This window comes from Brachyhypopomus gauderio, unplaced genomic scaffold, assembly GCF_052324685.1.
Source record: "Brachyhypopomus gauderio isolate BG-103 unplaced genomic scaffold, BGAUD_0.2 sc50, whole genome shotgun sequence".
Taxonomy (NCBI): Eukaryota; Metazoa; Chordata; class Actinopteri; order Gymnotiformes; family Hypopomidae; genus Brachyhypopomus; species Brachyhypopomus gauderio.
This window is the reverse complement of record NW_027506875.1, coordinates 29653-50549: the sequence shown is the minus strand read 5'-3', so window position 1 is coordinate 50549 and position 20897 is coordinate 29653. Positions and strand designations below refer to the sequence as shown.

At 39.3% G+C, this 20897-nt stretch overlaps 1 protein-coding gene and 1 long non-coding RNA gene across 2 annotated transcripts; one reads left to right on the top strand and one right to left on the bottom strand.

Moving 5' to 3' along the window:
* Nucleotides 1-2271: 2271 nt before the first annotated feature.
* Nucleotides 2272-8274, bottom strand: LOC143487801 (uncharacterized). Its single transcript, XR_013124369.1, has 3 exons — nt 8244-8274; nt 4101-4321; nt 2272-3589 (listed from the first exon to the last, which is right to left on the bottom strand). It is a non-coding gene; the product is annotated as an uncharacterized LOC143487801 (long non-coding RNA).
* A 77-nt stretch (nt 8275-8351) lies between these two features.
* LOC143487783 (uncharacterized) lies at nt 8352-20083 on the top strand. The gene is made up of 4 exons (XM_076986952.1): nt 8352-8553; nt 10735-10936; nt 17759-17840; nt 17954-20083. Exons 1-4 carry the CDS (start codon nt 8489-8491, stop codon nt 18685-18687), a joined length of 1083 nt encoding a protein of 360 aa, XP_076843067.1. The 5' UTR covers nt 8352-8488; the 3' UTR covers nt 18688-20083.
* Nucleotides 20084-20897: the final 814 nt, after the last annotated feature.

Below are 20897 nucleotides of genomic sequence, written 5' to 3'. Positions count from 1 at the left end.
AATTGAGAACCTCTGGTGGGACCTAAAGAAGGCAGTTGCAGTGCGCAAGCCTAAGAATGTGACTGAACTGGAGGCTTTTGCCCATGAAGAATGGGCTAAGATACCCATAGGTCGCTGCAAGACACTTGTGTCAAGCTATGCTTCACGCTTGAAAGCTGTCATAACTGGAAAAGGATGTTGTACTAAGTACTAAAAAATAATGTCACTAGGGGGTTGAATAAAACTGATAATGATGTGAGCACAGTAAAGACATTTGTGGTTATTCCATCATAAATATTATGTTATGTTTGTCTAATTTACAAGTGCCTCTTTGATATAATTGTAAATAAGATGACTGAAATTATCAAAATCAATGTCAAACTGGCCAAAACACTTTATTTCAGTGGGGGTTGAATAAATTTGATCACAACTGTAAGTTTAATTAGCTTATTTCATGGTTTTAAGTGCCATATGAAACTGGAAATTATAGCTAGCATGTATAGCTAGTGTACTGGAAGTAATATGTTCTAAAATTGTGGAATCATTATTCATCATCATTATTATTATTATTATAAAATTCATATAGTCATATTGTTAAATAGAAAACTTATATGGTGTGTGTTTGCTAATCACATAAATCAAAGGTTCATTTTAAATAAATTTTTATATTGTGTTCATTAAGTAGTGGAGGAGTGCAAGAAAAGGTGGAAGATTTTGAGGGATACGTTCCGGAGGGAAAAGACCAGGAAGAGAGAGAGAAAAAGGAGTGGAGCAGTCATCGCCCGCCCCTGGCGCTACATGGGGATGATGGGCTTCCTCAACCCCTTCATGGAAAGCAGGCCTGGCAGTGGAAATATGTCTGGAGGGGTTGGGGAGCCCATGACCCAGAATAGTCAGGGAGAAGAAGATCAGAGTCAGGGACAGTGTGAGGAGGTGAAGGAAGAAAGAAGAGAGGAGCAGGATTCTTCAGATGAGGGAGCTACTCCATCAACTTCAGAACCGGCTCTGTCTGCTACACCAACTTCAGTGCTGCGAAAAAGACCGCGGCAAAAAAACATTTCACCGTTTGAGGAGAGACTGTTGGCAGCACTAGAAACTGTGACAGTGCAGAGTAGCACATCTCATCAGGGTCCTCCGATTGAGAACCCTGATGAGATGTTTTTCCGCAGCTTACAGGCTAATTTTAAAACACTCCCAGAGAGGAAAAGGGACGAATTAAAATTTAAAATACACCAGTTTATTTATGAGGCAAAGTGCCAAGAGGCAGATGCAAACAAATAGTTTTTGTTAGTTTTTTATTAGTATTAAATTATTAGTATTAGTTTTTATTAGTATTAAAATCTTTGTGTTAGAAATTCTGAAACCCTTAAATGGTGAGCACAATAAAAGTCAGAAGCAGTTGGGTATGATAATAAAGTACAATGATTTATTTTAACATAACATGGATTAACCCAGAGATCTCATTTACACACACACAAGGTGTCTGTTGCAGAGAGCGCTAATTCCCCACTGCGAACTCTCATCTTTTATACTCTTGATCATCAATACACACGGTGTCCACGAGGTGAACACGAGGTAATTAACTAACTGTGATTGGACAATGCATGACCTAATTAACACTGATTTGACAACTACATTTTAGCCTCTCCCCCTGCATGCCCCCTCCATGCTCAGCATCCACGTGATGGCATGACAGACTCTTTGTCGCCGTGGTCCCGTCCGAGTGATGATTAGGTGTCTTCCAGCGAGGTAAGTTTAGGAACACCAGAGGAACATCAGATTAGGCCTCAGCCGAGGCCAGAGAACACACACACATCTGAGGCCTACTGAAGTCACGAGGATGGCTTCAGTGCCATGATTAACACACGTATATGTAAAAAGATCTCTAACACCTATATCTAATGTGTTTAATGTATACTAAGAAAGCCTGACATAAATGGAAATCATCACATTTCCATCACACTCCCTTGCTCTCTCTCAGTAAGCTTATTTCCCTCACAGTCTTGTCACCTGCACCTTGCAAAAAAGTTTGTTTAACTCACCTGTTTTAATGGATGTTCGTTGTTTTTACTAAGTTATTGTTGTTCTTACTAAGTTATTGTTGAATAAATAAATAAACAGTTTAAATGTATTTCATTGTGTTCAGTTTTTCTTATATAAAATATAATTAATGTCCTTAAGTGCTTTAAATGGGTGTAATGGGAGTGAAAATATTACAGTATTACATTTGTATTGCATTGTAGTTTTATTAAGTGCATTAAGGAAAATTTATGTTACTGTGTAAATGTAATTTGTGCTTTTAGTGTGAAGGCCACGTCTGCATTGGCAGGACTGATGCCAATGACATGCCGGTACATGCGCCATTGGGCTGTAAGTATACCAAATGTGTTCTCAACAATCAGCCTTGCTCTTGATAACCTGTAATTAAAAATGATTTGTTTGTTATTGAGGTTGGAACCTGGGAAGGGTTCAGATCCCGCCGCAGAGGAAAGGCTTCATCACCCACAAATACATGTGGTTGAGGTCCAAGGGGCTCAGCACCGGTCAGCACAGCATCTTCTGGGAGACCAAGGTTGCCATCTTTCAGAGCCTGACCAAATGGTGAATTGGCCAGAATTCCTCCATCACTGGTTCGCCCGTAGCCACCTACATCCACTACACGGAAGCAGTACTTGGCATCCACAACTGCCAGGAGCACAATAGAAAAGGTCCACTTGTAGTTGTGGAAAAGTGATCCAGAGTTATCAGGAGCCTGAATCACCACATGTGGATCCCACGTAGTTAGGGAAGTTCCAGCGATGGAGGAAGTCGGCTGCAATTGCTGGCCAATCATCTGTGGTGGGGACCAGCATGTACTCATCTACCAGAGAGTCCCAGATTGCTCTGGACACCTCAGCAACAATGCTGGCCACAATACTGACACCAACACGGTAGCTGTAAGCCAGGGGTCTCCAACCTTTTTGAAACTGGCTTGGTAACCATTATTGCGGAGGGCTACCCGAAAAGTTGTTGAGTGGGGGGGGGGGCTTGGTGAACGAAAGTTGCGTGTGCGAGTGTCAATTGCTAAGCGGGAAGACCGCTAGTAACTGCGGACAATCTATAATAGTGGCAAAAACATGACGTGGCGACTCGTGACGTGAGTGACCCCTGGTTTATTCAATATTGACGGCAGCCTAACTTTTTGATTGACAGCTAATTGAGCAATAGAACACGAGAGGGAGTGTGTTATCGTGAATATATGTAGCTACATGCCGTTACTTGACAACGCGTCCGCGGAGTGATACAGAGAATGAGAATACCGTGCCGTTATCACACATATCTGCAGGGTTAGAACACTTCTCAACCAGTCGGATCGTGAACTAACTGATGTATAATTGGCGAATAATCATTTAGTGTTAGAAGGGGAGGGACAACTGTGAATTTTGATTGGACATGAATTTAAGTAGATTTCTCGATGGGACCAATTAGGTTTACAAATTTATATGTAATTCATTGGCCCTTTGGCGAGCTACTCGGAAAGGGGTGGCGAGCTACTGGTAGCTCGCGAGCGACGTGTTGGAGACCCCTGCTGTAAGCTATTGTCCGGTAAGAGTCTCCAGTAGCAAGGAACCTGTAAAAGATTAATGTTACAGATGCATGTTTTAATGTGAATACTTGTTTTACTTGATGTTCTGACTGTTATTTTGTATTCTGGTTATTCCCGTTTACAGCCACTGGTGGCGCTGTTAATGTCATTAATGCTCTGTCACTTAATTCTGATTTGTTAGTTTAGTCACATGGTGAGGTTCATAGGTCAATGTGGCCATCTTAGATTGAGCTGTGCATGTGATGAACCAGGTGTAATGTCTCTACAAGCATCTCTATCCATCCTCAGGTTTTGTGCCATATCTTTCACTGTTTGTAAGTAAAACCTTTTGCAGTATGTTATGAATAAATAAAATCATCATTTAAAAACTGTTTATTATTATTATTGTTTTCTCATGTTGTCTTTGTAATTTCTTTGGTATTAAAAATTACTTTTGCACATCACTGTACAAAATTATATATGTTGACAAAATATAAGAAAATAATTGAGACTACATACAGGGGAAAAATATATTCTTGTAGTAGAATGCACTTACCTTAAGCAAATAGCCAAAAGCTGGGATGGACAAATAGACTTGCGTTAATTGGTGTCCATTCGTGCAGTTCTGGACCCCACTTTTGACAGAAGGATGTCAAATTAATTAATGTCCAGTCTAAAGTAGCCCAGCCTCATCTCCTGCACAAGGTAATGGTACTCCCCATGCTGTGTACGTGACTGCATGATCTGATGGATCAATGCAGAGCAGCGATGGTGTTTCTGGGGAAGGTGAAGCGCACACAGTCAGCAACACAACCATTCTCAACTCCATAGTGAAATAACACATCTCAGGGGTGTTTAGAATTTATACAGGACCGTTTCCCTCCCAAAAATGTTTATTTTTGGAGGGAATACTGTTCATTTGTTAAAAAACATCTGCAATAAATTAGCATATACCCTATTATTGGTTACGATTTTTTAAATTCCTGTTTGATCTTCGGGTCTGGGGTAAAAAGTAAAAAAATTACATAAACATTTTAGGTTTATATACTATATGTGTTTTACACACACACTATGTTTTATACACGCACTCCTTTATACTCGTGTGTCCTGTCATCAATAGATTAAAATAAATAAATACTGCGTCCTACTTTAAAAATGTGATTTGCATATCTGTCACGTGCTGCATGCCAGCGTGATGTTGGACATGCCCCCACGCGACGCGATGCTGGCGACACGGCAACGGAGAGAGATTTTATAATAATATTACCATGTGTAGGAATAGCAAGTTTAAATCATTCTTGCTTTCACTCATATATATTTATGAATAAAATAAATCATTTGTAAAAAAAAAAGGAAAAATAATACTACACATTTTAAACTGAACGGAGTAGAGAGATCGGAACCATTTAAGCACATGTTAAACACATCCTATTAAACAGTAAAAGCCAGCATTCAGAATGAACAATAAAGTGCATTAATGTGGCCATGCAGGATACAAAAATGAACTTTAAGACGAACTACCAAGAGTCACAAAAAACATGCAGACAGAGACACACACACACACACACACATACACACGCAGTGTACAAAACAAGACAGCCTTACAGCCTTATCAATTATTCGTCAGTCCAATTGACCTGCTGTCAAGTAACCTTTGTTAAAAGTCGAACGGTAGACACTGGAATGTAACTACACCCGTTATATTCCAGTGTAATACCGCCCCACGCCAGTAGCTGGCGATCAAGAGATATACGGCCAGACCCTACTCCAAATAACCTTCATACATTTTCATTAGAGAGCAAATTAACTGTTCAATACAGAAAAGCAGAAATATTCTAATGTTCAATATATTATAAAGCCCAGCAAAGGCACACAGAATTGTCTCATAGTAAACGGCAGTGTTGCGAATAACACCGTTAAAAATAACGGCGTTAGGTAACTGCGTCATTTTGTCAGTAACGGGATAATATAATTAATTACTTTTCCTGTCGTTACAACGCCGTTAACGTTACTGGTCATTAAAAGCGGTGCGTTACTATATATTGATATACTAACAGTAAACCGAGCGGACCGCTGCCCAGGCTAGTGAGGAGTAACAGATCTCAATAGGTCACAGTTCTCGGTGTAACACCTGTTTAACTTAACAAGTCAGTAAGCGATTGGCTAAGGCAGCGTTATGGTAGCCAATCAGAGCCAGTGTTTTTACACGCGCGCCGAAGCACGCCAGTGACACGACACAAACGGAGAAGAGGCAGAAATGGCGAGTCAGGAGCAAGCCGAGGAAAAATGAGCGTTTTCAAGGTATAAATATATATAAACATTATTTAAGAAAATACTTGAAGTTCCTGAATGTCTACCAGACTGGGTATTTGATTTATTTAATTAAGAATAGAGGTTTTATTGTTAAGTTTACTTCTGTTGTGAACAAACCAGTTGTCTCAGGTTGAGAGAATTTAATTTAATTTGATAGATGTAAATGCACTTTATATAGTGTAACTGTTTACTTTTGCTTTTATTTTTTACAAAGATTTGGGATTTTAAAGGATTTTATCCTGCACTGGTCTGTGGATGTGCAATAAATATCAAAAGTTAAACACCTTTCTGATCTACTCATTTCAACTGACTGTAAAAACTTCTTTTTCAAAAAAATCCTTATTCATTGGCATATAACTTTTTTTTTTTTTTACTGTAACGCAAATAGTTACTTTCCCTGGTAACTTGTTACTTTTATTATAGAGTAATTCAGTTACTAACTCAGTTACTTTTTTGAACAAGTAGTGAGTAACTATAACTAATTACTTTTTTAAAGTAACGTTCCCAACACTGGTAAACGGTCATGCCCTCCAGTGGTATAGAAGGACCACTACACTCACTTTGGTTTAGGACAGTGGTTCTCAAACTTTTTCTATCATTCCCCACCTCAGAAGAAGGGAAAATTCTACGCCCCACCTGTCCCATATCACACAAACAAAATGGTAATAAAATACAAAATGCAAGTTTTAAATTCTATAATTTATTGAACTAAATTCAATAGGGATGGCGAACGTGATTTGTTGACGGGGGGGGGTTGTGGCGAACGTAATTTGTTGACCGGTGGGGCCGGTACAAATTCATTAAAGGGCCGAATCTAGCCTTGGTTCACACTGTTCCGCAGACATTTTAAACATCCGGGGCTTATGCAAAACGAACAGGCATTAAAAAGGTTCATTTCTTCCAATTGCTTGTGCCCCACCTGCAATACCCATATGCGCCCCACTAGTGGTGCTCGCCCCACACTTTGAGAAACGCTGGTTTAGGAGAACACTGAGCAGGCTTTCAAATCAAGATGCCACATTAGGGCTTGTTGAGATAATGGGTTTTTGCTTAGCAATACCATTAGCAACAATATATTTAGCTTACCAGTAAACATAATAGGAATTAAATATAACTGCTGCTTTTGATGTGTTTAAGCTGTGAACCCTAAGAAGGGCCTCGCAAGTCATGCTGTGTAATAGTTCAAAGGGAAGATGATTTGGTCAACAGGAAGTGGTGGACCTCAGCGAGAGGCCTGAAGAAGATGTTTTAGACTGATAAAGGAGAATTACAACATCCCGGTGTATGACAGCATCCCTTTGAACAGATATTCTAATAAGTTAAAACAAACGGAAAATGTAAAGTCATGTCTGCTTGAACAAGAACACCATGTAGGGTATAGAAGAAGATCTGAGGGTTTGAGGGGTGGAGAAATAGCAAATAAAGACTGCATGAACCAACACTTGGTGGATCTCTCGGATGCACAGGTTTTGAGTGTGTCTCTGAGATCTCCTGAGATATATCTCTGTTTTAATAAAAGCTTTTTCTAGCATTGCAATAATTGGTCTGTGGTTCCTGTTTTCTCCTGCATCAAACGCACACGCTGGGCTGAAGTGGTTGAGACGTGTCAATAGCCCATGGCAGGCTGTAAACTACATTTTTAAGCAATGTTTAAGAATTGAAAGCACATTACACATTGGTTTAATGTCAAGTTCAAGCAGTTAATCTGAAGATCATGTTATTCTAATAAGTAATAATCATGTGCAATTCATGTGCAGATGTGCAAAAAAGAACTGAAACAATGAACAATTGGATATGTGCTTTCAAAAGTTTAGAGAAGGTCACATTAAGTTCACCTGTTCAGAGAGTACTGTCAGAGTGTGCCGGAGTGTGTTTGTGTGGCTAGGGTTTTGAGTAATTTTAGCACTGAAACATCCCCATATTGATATGGGTATAACACTATGAAAATGACATTGTTAGAATGTTATTTTCTTAAATGTCTTATTTCAGTGTTTAAAAGTAAAAGGAAGCTCACTTTAGAGATATTGTGACTTATTAGAATAACATTATATTATTAGAATAACTTGATTATACGCCGGTGTTCTGTCGAGTTGTGCAACTTTGCTTCCAAAAATGCTTCCAGTTGTGCGTTTCCCATAAAATATAGCCTAACTCAGTATTATGACGCATTGTAATTATAAAATCAAGTACGTGCACTGTATGTATGGACAAATCCATGGATTTAAATCCATTATAGCATATATATCTCGATTATAGCATTATATATCTCGATAGGCTGATATTATACATCAAATAATGCTTCCCTTATCAAATCATGCTTCCAGTACAGACCCATGGACGAGTTTGCTAACAAAAACATAATAAAAAAAAGATAAGAATTAATCACCTGAACGTAAACTCGACAGAAATGGAGCATAGGCGTGGAACCAAATGACTAGCCTGTGGGTCTGCGCATGCGCAAAACCGCAAATTAACACACTGACGCAAAGCACAACTCGACAGAACACCGGCTGAAGTCGGAAGCTGTGTATAAGTATCCGGACGAACCGAAAGCTGCGCACTAGTGTCCCAGCGTTTGGTCGGACGTAACGTCGTTTCTCCTCCAGCATCTCAGTTTCTTTACCTAAAAACATGTCTTGTGCAACTGACCAGAGAGAATATTCCTCTTCATTTGGACCATCACACGATGAAGAAACGTAAGTAGTATTTCCACATTAACCCGTCTGGTCGGTATTGAGTGCAATACGTTCCGTTATTTTCTCCGCTGCGAGTGGTTGAGAGAAACAGAAACAATGAAGATTAAATAGCACCTGAAGTTTGGCTGGGGCGGCCAGTGTAGGAGTATTAAAATACATACAACTGTATAATTCACATTTATGGTTCTCTATCTATATGGATAGAAAGAAGAGATTTTAGTTGGTGTGTCAAATGTTTATAGACTATCACTTGTACGATGTCAGATTTGCTCGTATGATGAAGGGGACTTAAATTTGAAACGAAAACGGCGAGAGAATACGGACCGAATTCCGGTAGATATTTTTAAAGTTTTGGTTCTACTTGTCATCGTTAAGCTCTGGTTCGGTGGGAACAATCCCGAGACCGAAACCACTGGGCGTGTCTGTTGTACTGCGCGCGTGTGTGTGTGTGTGTGTATATATATATATATATATATATATATATATATATATATATATATATATATATATATATATATATATATAACGCGCTACTATTTCCAGTCCAGTAATCAGATTAAAGTTACTTATCCAAATAACTATGCGTTACTATTTACATGTTCCCTAGTAAAATTATATAGTTTTGCTTTCTTCTTGGCTCAGTTCTACTTTTGCGTCTGACCGTAGCGCTCGACTCCGCACGCTGCGCGCGACCCTGTGAGAGCGCGAGCACGTTTTACATGTCATTCTTTGCTGTGTCCTCCCGTAACGATATGTGGTAGTGTAAAGAAACACCCCTCAAAAACAGGGGAAGGAACATTTACCTGATGAATTTTAATGTTGCTTTGTGTTCCACGTTTGAAAAGTGCTGGAATTTTGACTAACGTCGCCTACTTTAAAATGCTTGAAATTGTAATGGTATTTCGTTTCACAAGCTGTCTGACTGAACTGGGGTGGGTTTCCCGAAACGTTCGTAGCTTCATACGAGGTTACAAAGTACTTGGCGCTACGAACGTTTCGGGAAACCCACCCCAGTTCGCTTGTATTACGTTTACAAAAAAATTTACAAATAATACCGCGCAGCTACACAAACGTAATGTCAGGAGATACTGTAGCGACTCCTACTCCTCACGGCGAGTCTTGCCCTTTAAGTGACACTGGGGGGCGGGGCCTGCGCGCGCCAGGGTTGCGTTATCAATAAAGTTTCCCTCCTCGGGATTTTTGGATTAAGCAGTTTCTGCCTCGGTTACCGAACCTGCTTCAATACATTGTTACTGTTAAAAATGCACTTCCAATAAAGTGAGTATTGGAAAAATTTATTTTGCTGCTGAATGTAACTACTAAAGTAACTTGTAATCTAACGTAGTTACTTTTAAAATCAAGTAATATGTAACGTAACTAAGTTACTTTTAAAAGGAGTAATCAGTAATCGGATTACTTTCTCAAGGTAACTTAGCCATCACTGTATATATATATATATATATATATATATATATATATATATATAACCAATTGTGATGATTTTTACCCCATAATACGAAATTAAATCCTCTGCATTTACCCATTTATGCAGTGAGAACACACACACATACCTAATATATATTTGGGGTGGGCATAGATAAATTTTTTTATCTAGATTAATCTCACTGAAATCTTGAAATGAATCTAGATTAATCTAGATTAAAATAGCTCATTCAGAATATGCGTGCTACCCAAGTAATGACTAAAAGTCAGTTTTTGAGATAGGGTTTCTTAATACAGAGGGCGCATTAGACCAGGGGCTCATCTCCTGTTTCCAAAATGCATCAATGACTGCTTGAGAAAGCTGTTCTACTTTTATTAAAAAAAAACATGCTCAATAAAATGTAGGCTACTCGTGTTCAACGGTTTATTCAGTCAAACATGAATTTGTAAGCCTACATACTGTACATTAAAAGGGGTTGATAACATGTTTATTCAGCTAAACATGAGATTTGAAATGTAAGCCAACATTTAATACATTTAACCTGTTTTCGGCGGCGGTGACTCTTCCCCTGGGCTGCATCAGTGCTTGACCCAGCGTCAGCAGCATTAGCAAACGGGTACTTTGTGTTTAAATGCTACTTCAGACTAGTAAAACTCCTACAATAAACTAATTCCACTTTGCATAATGTGGTTTTTACCATGTACGCCATTTTGCTGTGAACTCTTCTTGATCCACAGACTCCCGCCACTCCGAGCTGACGGCCCATCAGTGTGGGTGGGGTTTATAGAGGACCTGCCTGTCATTGGGACAGTGAAGGAGGCAGTGGAGTTGGTTTTGGCTGTGTATGAAGGGAAACAGTCAGTGGTGAAGCTGAAAGAGGAGGCCATTAAAACCAGTCTGTGTGCTCCACCTCAAGAATTCCTGCAGGAGCTCATGAGGGTGGGTGTCATAATCATTATTTAAGAATTAAATATCAATCACACACAGTGATGTCAGTAACGCGTTACTCTAATCTTACCACTTTTTTCGGTAACGAGTAATATAACGCGCTACTATTTCCAGTCCAGTAATCAGATTAAAGTTACTTATCCAAATAACTGTGCATTACTATTTATATTTTCCCTAGTAAAATATATATTTTTTCTTCTTGGCTCAGTTCTACTTTTGCGTCTGACCGTAGCGCTCGACTCCGCACGCTGCGCGCGACCCTGTGAGAGCGCGAGCACGTTTTACAAGTCATTTTGTGCAGTGTCCTCACTTAACGATATGTGGTAGTATAAAGAAACACCCCTCAAAAACAGAGAAAGGAACATTTACCTGACCAATTTTAATGTTGCTTTGTGTTTCACGTTTGAAAAGTGCTGGAATTTTGACTAACGTAGCCTACTTTAAAATGCTTGAAATTGTAATGGTATTTCGTTTCACAACAAATAGCTGTCTGACTGAACTGGGGTGGGTTTCCCGAAACGTTCGTAGCTTCATACGAGGTTACGAAGTACTTGGCGCTACGAACGTTTCGGGAAATCCACCCCAGTTCGCTTGTATTACGTTTACAAATAAATTTACAAATAATACCGCGCAGCTACACAAACGTAATGTCAGGAGATACTGTAGCGACTCCTACTCATCACGGCGAGTCTTGCCCTTTAAGTGACACTGGGGGGCGGAGCCTGCTCGCGCCAGGGTTGCGTTATCAATAAAGTTTCCCTCCTCGGGATTTTTGGATTAAGCAGTTTCTGCCTCGGTTACCGAACCTGCTTCAATACATTGTTACTGTTAAAAATGCACTTCCAATAAAGTGAGTATTGGAAAAATTTATTTTGCTGCTGAATGTAACTACTAAAGTAACTTGTAATCTAACGTAGTTACTTTTAAAATCAAGTAATATGTAACGTAACTAAGTTACTTTTAAAAGGAGTAATCAGTAATCAGTAATCGGATTACTTTCTCAAGGTAACTTAGCCATCACTGATCACACACAACATAACAACATGGGCTAGACAGAAAATAACCAAATGCAGAACACAGACATAAACAGAACAACTGAACCAACAAGACTGAAACCGAACACACGACAACAATGCAATAAATACACAAATGCACCAAAACCAGGAAGATCAGTGAGGGTTTTCAGAGGCTGGGAAAACCCTCATGTACTTACCCTCATGTATTTACCCTCATGTACTTACCCTCATGTACTTACTAGGGATGCAAATTATCGATTAATTCATTAATCGTTAGTTGACTGATCTTATCGATCGACTTTCGATTAATCGATAAGCGGCGTTTTTCACCTGAATTTCAGTGTTTCAATAGGGCTTTTAAAAATATCAGCTAAATATACTGCTCAAAAAAATTAAGGGAACACTAAAATAACACATCCTAGATCTCAATTAATAAAAATCTTTGAAATCAGTTGAAAATCTCTCATTTCTACCTGTTGTCTGTTCCATTTGCACAAGAGCAGTTGAAATTGATTCACAATCAGTGTTGCTTCCTATCTGAACACGAAGTGTGGATGACTTGGAGTTACATTGTGTTGTTTAAGTGTTCCCTTTTTTTTGAGCAGTGTAGTTAAAACACTTTGTTCAAAAAGTATATATTATATTATGATAATTATATTGTATTATATTATATATTGCTCAAGTAATTATGCATGAGGAAATTTTTATGGTATAACAAAATACATTCTTTCATTTTAAAAAAGGAATAAATTAAGGACTGGCTCAGTTCAATTTGAAACATTAGACATTAAAAAAAATGTTTAAAAAAAAGAAGAAATTAAATAGAGAGCCAAACAGAATATTATTGAGCCCATGTTTGGACAATGTTTCTAGCTTTGTAGTGAACACATGCTGTAACGCGACCGGAGAGTGCCCAAGTTTCCACAACATCATTGAGCTTGTCAGTTAAACTGTCAGCGGTGTGTCTATCCGACATGTTCGTCGTAATCAGCACTGCAGATTTTAGCTGCCAGTTCTCGTCAGTGTAGTGGCACGTCACAGTAATGTAACTTTCTGTTGTTAGAGCCGTCCAACAATCTGTTGTAAGGGCTACAGTAGTAGCAGTAGATAGCTTTGTTTTTAGCTCACTCGTATTTTTTTGTAGCGAGCTTCGAAAACGCTCGCCTTCCCAGTGTAGCTGTGATTTTAGGTTGACCAGGTGCACTGGTGATATGCAGGACAGCTGCATGCATGGTGTTCAAATGATAATTGAGTGAGCTAGTGGAACTGTTGTACTTCTATACCGCATTACACACAGAACATTTGACTTCTTTGCCTAAATTAACAATGTTGAAATTGTAGCGACTACTACTCCTCGCAGCGAATTCCCTAACAGACAGGCACTTGGCCCTTTAAGTGACACTGGGAGAGCGGCGCCTGCGCGCGCCAGGGGAGGGGAAGAGAACAGTGCTATTGTTTGAGTTGCGTGGAAAATAAAGTTTCCCTCCTTGGGATTTTCTGGATTACGCAGTTTCTGCCTCGTTTCCCGAACACGCTTCAAAATGGTCCCACACCGCACGTCTTTTCGCCCGCTTCATTTTGTTTTCCACTCTGGTCTTTCGCGACACGTGTTCACCTCTCGTTCTTACGCTCTGTTCAAGTTAATACAGGAGCGCTCTCTAATGATTAATCGTGATTAATACATTTTGATCGAGTAACGTCTTAATCGACAATTAATCGAAAGTCGATTAATCATTTGCATCCCTAGTACTTACCCTCATGTACTTACCCTCATGAATTTACCCTCATGTACTTACTTACCCTCATGTATTTACTTACCCTCATGTACTTACCCTCATGTATTTACTTACCCTCATGTACTTACCCTCATGTATTTACTTACCCTCATGTACTTACCCTCATGTACTTACCCTCATGTATTTACTTACCCTCATGTACTTACCCTCATGTATTTACTTACCCTCATGTACTTACCCTCATGTATTTACTTACCCTTATGTATTTACTTACCCTCATGTACTTACCCTCATGTATTTACTTACCCATATGTATTTAACCTCATGTATTTACCCTCATGTATTTACTTACCCTCATGTATTAACCCTTGTGTATTTACCCTCATGTATTTACTTACCCTCATGGATTAACCCTCATGTATTTACTTACCCTCATGTATTTACTTACCCTCATGTACTTACCCTCATGTATTTACTTACCCTCATGTATTAACCCTTGTGTATTTACTAGGGATGCAAATTATCGATTAATTCATTAATCGTTAGTTGACTGATCTTATCGATCGACTTTCGATTAATCGATAAGCGGCGTTTTTCACCTGAATTTCACCTGAATTCACCTGTGTTTCAATAGGGCTTTTAAAAATATCAGCTAAATATACTGCTCAAAAAAATTAAGGGAACACTAAAATAACACATCCTAGATCTCAATTAATAAAAATCTTTGAAATCAGTTGAAAATCTCTAATTTCTACCTGTTGTCTGTTCCATTTGCACAAGAGCAGTTGAAATTGATTCACAATCAGTGTTGCTTCCTATCTGAACACGAAGTGTGGATGACTTGGAGTTACATTGTGTTGTTTTTAAGTGTTCCCTTTATTTTTTTGAGCAGTGTAGTTAAAACACTTTGTTCAAAAAGTATATATTATATTATGATAATTATATTGTATTATATTATATATTGTTCAAGTAATTATGCATGAGGAAATTTTTATGGTATAACAAAATACATTCTTTCATTTTAAAAAAGGAATAAATTAAGGACCGGCTCAGTTCAATTTGAAACATTAGACATTTAAAAAAATGTTTAAAAAAAAGAAGAAATTAAATAGAGAGCCAAACAGAATATTATTGAGCCCATGTTTGGACAATGTTTCTAGCTTTGTAGTAGGGGTGCACGATATGGACTAGAATTGCGATGTGCGATAACGTTGTTGGATATCCCGATATCGATGTGAACCACGATAAATTAAGATTAAAATACAGAAATGTAGTGTCTCTCTGAACAGCAGCACGTTAATTTGTTTTGTTTTTTACTGTGTAATGAATCCAGAATAATTCCAAATATTTTGCAGGTTTATTCAACAATAGATTCAATCTAGGTTTATACTTTCACGAGTGAGCGACTCTGCACACCTCGTTAACCTCCGGCGGAAGCGTTTAATCTTGCCGTGTCACATTCTTTGCAGTGTTGTCCGAAACGATATGTAGGCCTAGTAGTATAAAAAAAAACACCCCTCAAATACAGGGGAATGAACTTTTACCTGACCAATTTTAATGTTGCTTTGTGTTTCAGGTTTGAAAAGTGCTGGAATTTAGGCTAAAGTATTTGAAAAGGCTTGAAATTGTAACTACTTCGTTGCACAACAAATATCTGTCTGACTGAACAATTCTCTTGTATTAGGTTAACAAATACGAGCCTCTTGTAATTCCAGGACGAAACATGAGAGAACGTGAAGACGTTAAGATTGGGCGTTTTGAAAATAAATATCCATTAAATAATGTGATAAAAAAGCGAATTATTTCGAATCATTTAGAGTATATGTATAAATATTTAATTCAATAACGTGCTGGGAATTATTGAAATGGACCTTGAAAGTGACATACAAGTGCTTGAATTCCACCTTGTATAGGTGTATGAACCCTGCAAACATGACTGTTCTCATAGCGCCGAGACGCAGCGCGCGCGAACTTTAAATAAATAATAACATTAAATAATGTGATAAAAAAGCGAATTATTTCGAATCATTAGAGTATATGTATAAATATTTAATTCAATAACGTGCTGGGAATTATTGAAATGGACCTTGAAAGTGACATACAAGTGCTTGAATTCCACCTTGTATAGGTGTATGAACCCTGCAAACATGACTGTTCTCATTGCGCCGAGACGCGGCGCGCGCGAACTTTAAATAAATAATAACATTAAATAATGTGATAAAAAAGCGAATTATTTCGAATCATTAGAGTATATGTATAAATATTTAATTCAATAACGTGCTGGGAATTATTGAAATGGACCTTGAAAGTGACATACAAGTGCTTGAATTCCACCTTGTATAGGTGTATGAACCCTGCAAACATGACTGTTCTCATTGCGCCGAGAAAAGAACGTACAAAATTCGAGAGGTGCACGACCTCGTGAATCGACAGCGCGCGAGGCAATTGCACACGGGCGAAGCCACCGCGATTACGTTATTTTCGCCTCCCGGACCCTCGCGCCGCATCAAGTGTAAACCAGGCTTAAACCAAATCGCGTGTCTGATGAGCGTGTTCACCCCACTCCAGGGTTGCCAGGTCCTACAAAAGTTTTCCGCACAAAATCTGCGAGTGTAAGTTGTCGGCGGGGGGGGGGGGGGGGGGGGTGTTGCGAGTGTGAACTGGAGACAAATTAAGTATTATATCGCGATCGATTCTTAGTGTTGACTTGTAACTTCCGCAGTAGCCCAACTCAAAAGTAGCCCAAAAAACCGCACCCCGCGGCCCCAGAATTTTTACCCGGGGCTGGATTTTCAAACAAGCCCAATTTGGCGTGAAAACCGCGAACCTGGCAACTCTGCCTCACTATGCCTCTTGCCTACTTACGTCACGTGATCATAGTCTGCAGCGCGAATAGCTCCCTCTATTGCTGGACGAGGATAACGCAATTAGAGTTTGCTGTTATTCAAGGAGTTATCGTGGCTCTTTCGATGTGTTTATCGTGAAACTTCACATCGCGATAACGATAAAAATACGATTAATCGTGCAGCCCTACTTTGTAGTGAACACATGCTGTAACGCGACCGGAGAGTGCCCAAGTTTCCACAACATCATTGAGCTTGTCAGTTAAACTGTCAGCGGTGTGTCTATCCGACATGTTCGTCGTAATCAGCACTGCAGATTTTAGCTGCCAGTTCTCGTCAGTGTAGTGGCACGTCACGGTAATGTAACTTTCTGTTGTTAGAGCCGTCCAACAATCTGTTGTAAGGGCTACAGTAGTAGCAGTAGATAGCTTTGTTTTTAGCTCACTCGTATTTTTTTGTAGCGAGCTTCGAAAACGCTCGCCTTCCCAGTGTAGCTGTGATTTTAGGTTGACCAGGTGCACTGGTGATATGCAGGACAGCTGCATGCATGGTGTTCAAATGATAATTGAGTGAGCTAGTGGAACTGTTGTACTTCAATACCGCATTACACACAGAACATTTGACTTCTTTGCCTAAATTAACAATGTTGAAACTGTAGCGACTACTACTCCTCGCAGCGAGTTCCCTAACAGACAGGCACTTGGCCCTTTAAGTGACACTGGGGGAGAGGCGCCTGCGCGCGCCAGGGGAGGGGGAGAGAACAGTGCTGTTGTTTGAGTTGCGTGGAAAATAAAGTTTCCCTCCTTGGGATTTTCTGGATTACGCAGTTTCTGCCTCGTTTCCCGAACACGCTTCAAAATGGTCCCACACCGCACGTCTTTTCGCCCGCTTCATTTTGTTTTCCACTCTGGTCTTTCGCGACACGTGTTCACCTCTCGTTCTTACGCTCTGTTCAAGTTAATACAGGAGCGCTCTCTAATGATTAATCGTGATTAATACATTTTGATCGAGTAACGTCTTAATCGACAATTAATCGAAAGTCGATTAATCATTTGCATCCCTAGTATTTACCCTCATGTATTTACTTACCCTCATGTACTTACCCTCATGTATTTACTTACCCTCATGTATTTACTTACCCTCATGTACTTACCCTCATGCAAGTTGGTTGGAAACATGGAGGCTGGTAAATGTTCCTGAGTTTCTGTCTGTCTACAGATGTTGGCCATTCCTGAGAAAACACAGACATCTGCAGCCTCAGAAGGACAGACGGGATCAGCGGGACTGCAGGACATAACAGGTGTCAGACATCTCAGATTATCTGTTCTGATTGTATTCTTATTCATTGTTATTTAAGCAGTGTTGTTTTATTTTATTTATGTTTATTTATTGTGTTAATGCTTTTCCCAACAGAGGTCAGGCTGGGGTACATTGCTGACTATATTCAGAATGTAAATAAAAGCAAAAAAGGCCAACAAAAAGGCAAACAGACAAAGCCAATAGACAAAGTGAAAACTCTGGAAAATATCACCGATAAAGTTCAAGAAATCATCAGACTTATCAAGCCAGACTTTGCATTTAATCAACCACTGAAGGAAGAACTTAGAAGATCTAATCGAGGCGAACACGTCTTCAACAATGACATCCTTACATTTCATAAAGAATTACTGAAGGATTTTTTTTATAAAAGGCAACATGCATTTAATCCCAATCAAGACGACATTGACACATTAATAAATGAATTAGGTAACCACGGTCTTGATAACAACACAGTATGTGAAATCAGCACAAACATGATTGTTCACTTCGATGAGGAGGAATTCTATGTAAATAGCAATGCAGTGGTGTATGGTATATATTGTGCGGAACTGCGTAACAATCTGTTTCTTATGTTCAATCCAAACATTGAAATTGGTGACAATGTTTCCAACGTGAATGACATCATAGATCACATGAATGACAATGAAGTGTATGTGGATCATTTTGCCAAGGAAAAGTGGATAAAAGAGGACAAACGTAACAGAATAGAGCGAAGCAGGAGGTTTGAGTTGGTAAAAGATAACGTGGCAGACATGTACAAACAGCAGTTTGGGGACCAGTGGTGTGCTGAGATTAAGAACAGATTAAGTGAGTTAGTGGGCCAGTGAAAGTTTGAACACGGGCCTCACGTTGGACACCCCGATACCAATGTATTCCTTAGATGGTCATAACTCACCTGTTGTGTAGGGTTGTCATCGAGGGGCAGGACTGGATGGTCAGGCTCTTAATAGTTTAAAAATACAATTACAATTTGCCAAAAAATACAAAAACTAATAACGCTTCATTGCACTTATGCTGTTCTGTGTTAGAGGGTCTGCCCCCCCCCCTCACAGCAGGAAAGAGGAAGATATCTGACATGACGTCTTTTAACATTTTAGTTTGACAGATACTCACTTCTCACAGTTCTGAACTTATAGCTGAATATGAAGATATTTTCCTGCTACCCTCACTAGAACTCCATTAGTCTGTTCTGTGTGTATGCCACACTCTGTGTTTTGTTCATTCCACATAAAGCAACCCAGAACATTGTGAACTGCCATTATAAATGAATATTGTGCTGTTCTGTGATTGATGAGCTTATACCCTGTCAGAGCAGCAGTACATATTTGTACGATGGCCGTGTGTGTTTGTGAAAATCTCAACAGAAAGTTACTCCCGCTACAAGTGTGCCAAACGTCCCGTGATCCACACACTACAGTTGTGGAACATGTATATGAGAATATTTTGATGTTATATTTGCTTGTTAAGTGTGATGTTTTAGAAAGCAGCTCTGCATTTGTTTGAAAATCACAAATGAATTTACAACTATCACATTTTGTATTTGTAAGTCATGTTTTTATTTGTTTTTGCAAATTTTATTTTGGTTGTTTGCAAATAGTGTGATATTTACAGAATATGTCCTGGTTTGGCAGCAAAATAGCTACATATGTATACCAGCAACATCCTGGTCTTTCATGTGGGCCTCGACCCACAGGAGACCAGGTACAGGTCCAGGTCCAGGTATAGGTATAGATCATGGTTCTGCACTGGAGCTCACCTGTAGAAGGCTGGAGGTTCATGATCTCCCCTTGTCTCCCCTTATCTATCTGACATGCTGCAGAGCTATGAGCCAGGCAGGAATCGTAGGTATAGGAACTAATCAGTTAGTCCTGCCAAAGGTAAGATCTAAGTAAGGAGAGGCAGCAACTTTTACTTACACTTATTTTCTTATTTTAATTTCTCTCAATTTCTAATTGATGTTTTACTTATCATCTTTAATTATCCTTTTATCTTAATTAAAAAATTAATTTTATTTGATTTCTTTAAATTAATTAATTGATTTTCATTTCTATTTTTATTCCTTTAAAATCTTGTTTTTAATTTTTATGTATTGTATTTTGTGGGCAATGACCTTCCTAAGGTGATAGACCTTGGGTCTTAAGCTTCTTTTATGATGTAAAGCACTTTGTATTGCCAGTGTGTATGAAAGGTGCTGTTTTAATAAACCTAGCTTGCCTTACCGTGGCTTTTCTTCCAGTTCCCCAGGATAACTTATGTGCATGTTAATAACAGGTTAACATGGATGTTGGGAGAATTGTCCTGGTAGTTGAGAATGATTGTGTGTCTGCCCTAATAATGTTGTCCTTGTGTGGCTATAGGCCCAGTGCTGACTGCCCTAACAAAGATGTTCTTGTGTAAGTGGCTGTGATTGTGTGTTTGTATGTCCAGTGGTGGGTGGTGTTCTGTCCTTGGTGGTGTTCTCTCTCCCCTCTCTGCACCTGATTCAGTCCCCCAGGGGTCTGATTCTTCTGGTTGAGAATATGTTGTCTGACTGGCAGTACAAATTCTGTATGTTTATTGTAAAGTAATCTAGGGTTCCTTGAAAGGCACTATATACCTTCATTAAATGTACTTAAAATCATATATAGAAAACTAAAAAGAAGAGTGAAACTGTGGTGGAAGCCTTCTACATCAGCAAGTGACTAAGAGCTCATCTGATCAGACCTGTTCTGACCTGCTCAGACCTGTTCAGACCTGTTCTGACCTGTTCAGACCTGTTCTGACCTGTTCAGATCTGTTCAGATCTGTTCTGACCTGTTCAGATCTGTTCAGATCTGTTCAAACCTGTTCTGATCTGTTCTGACCTGTTCAGACCTGTTCTGACCTGTTCTTCTGCAGTCTCTCCATTCACCTTCCCATCATCTGTTGGGTGGTCTGCTGAATGTGGGTTCATGGGTTTGTTTGATATGTGAAAGTTTGGATTTGTAAATGCAACTCATACCTGCACGTAGAGTCGACCTGTTGTGGGTTACCTATGACAACACAGCAGTATACACTG

Bases quoted from the DNA above. Each gene is read 5' to 3' on its own strand.
- LOC143487783 (XM_076986952.1), top strand. From the start codon at position 8,489: ATGTCTTGTGCAACTGACCAGAGAGAATATTCCTCTTCATTTGGACCA. The intron at 10,937-17,758 runs GTGGGTGTCATA...GTCTGTCTACAG, and splicing joins TCCTGCAGGAGCTCATGAGG to ATGTTGGCCATTCCTGAGAA. The intron at 17,841-17,953 runs GTGTCAGACATC...TTTTCCCAACAG, and splicing joins GGGACTGCAGGACATAACAG to AGGTCAGGCTGGGGTACATT.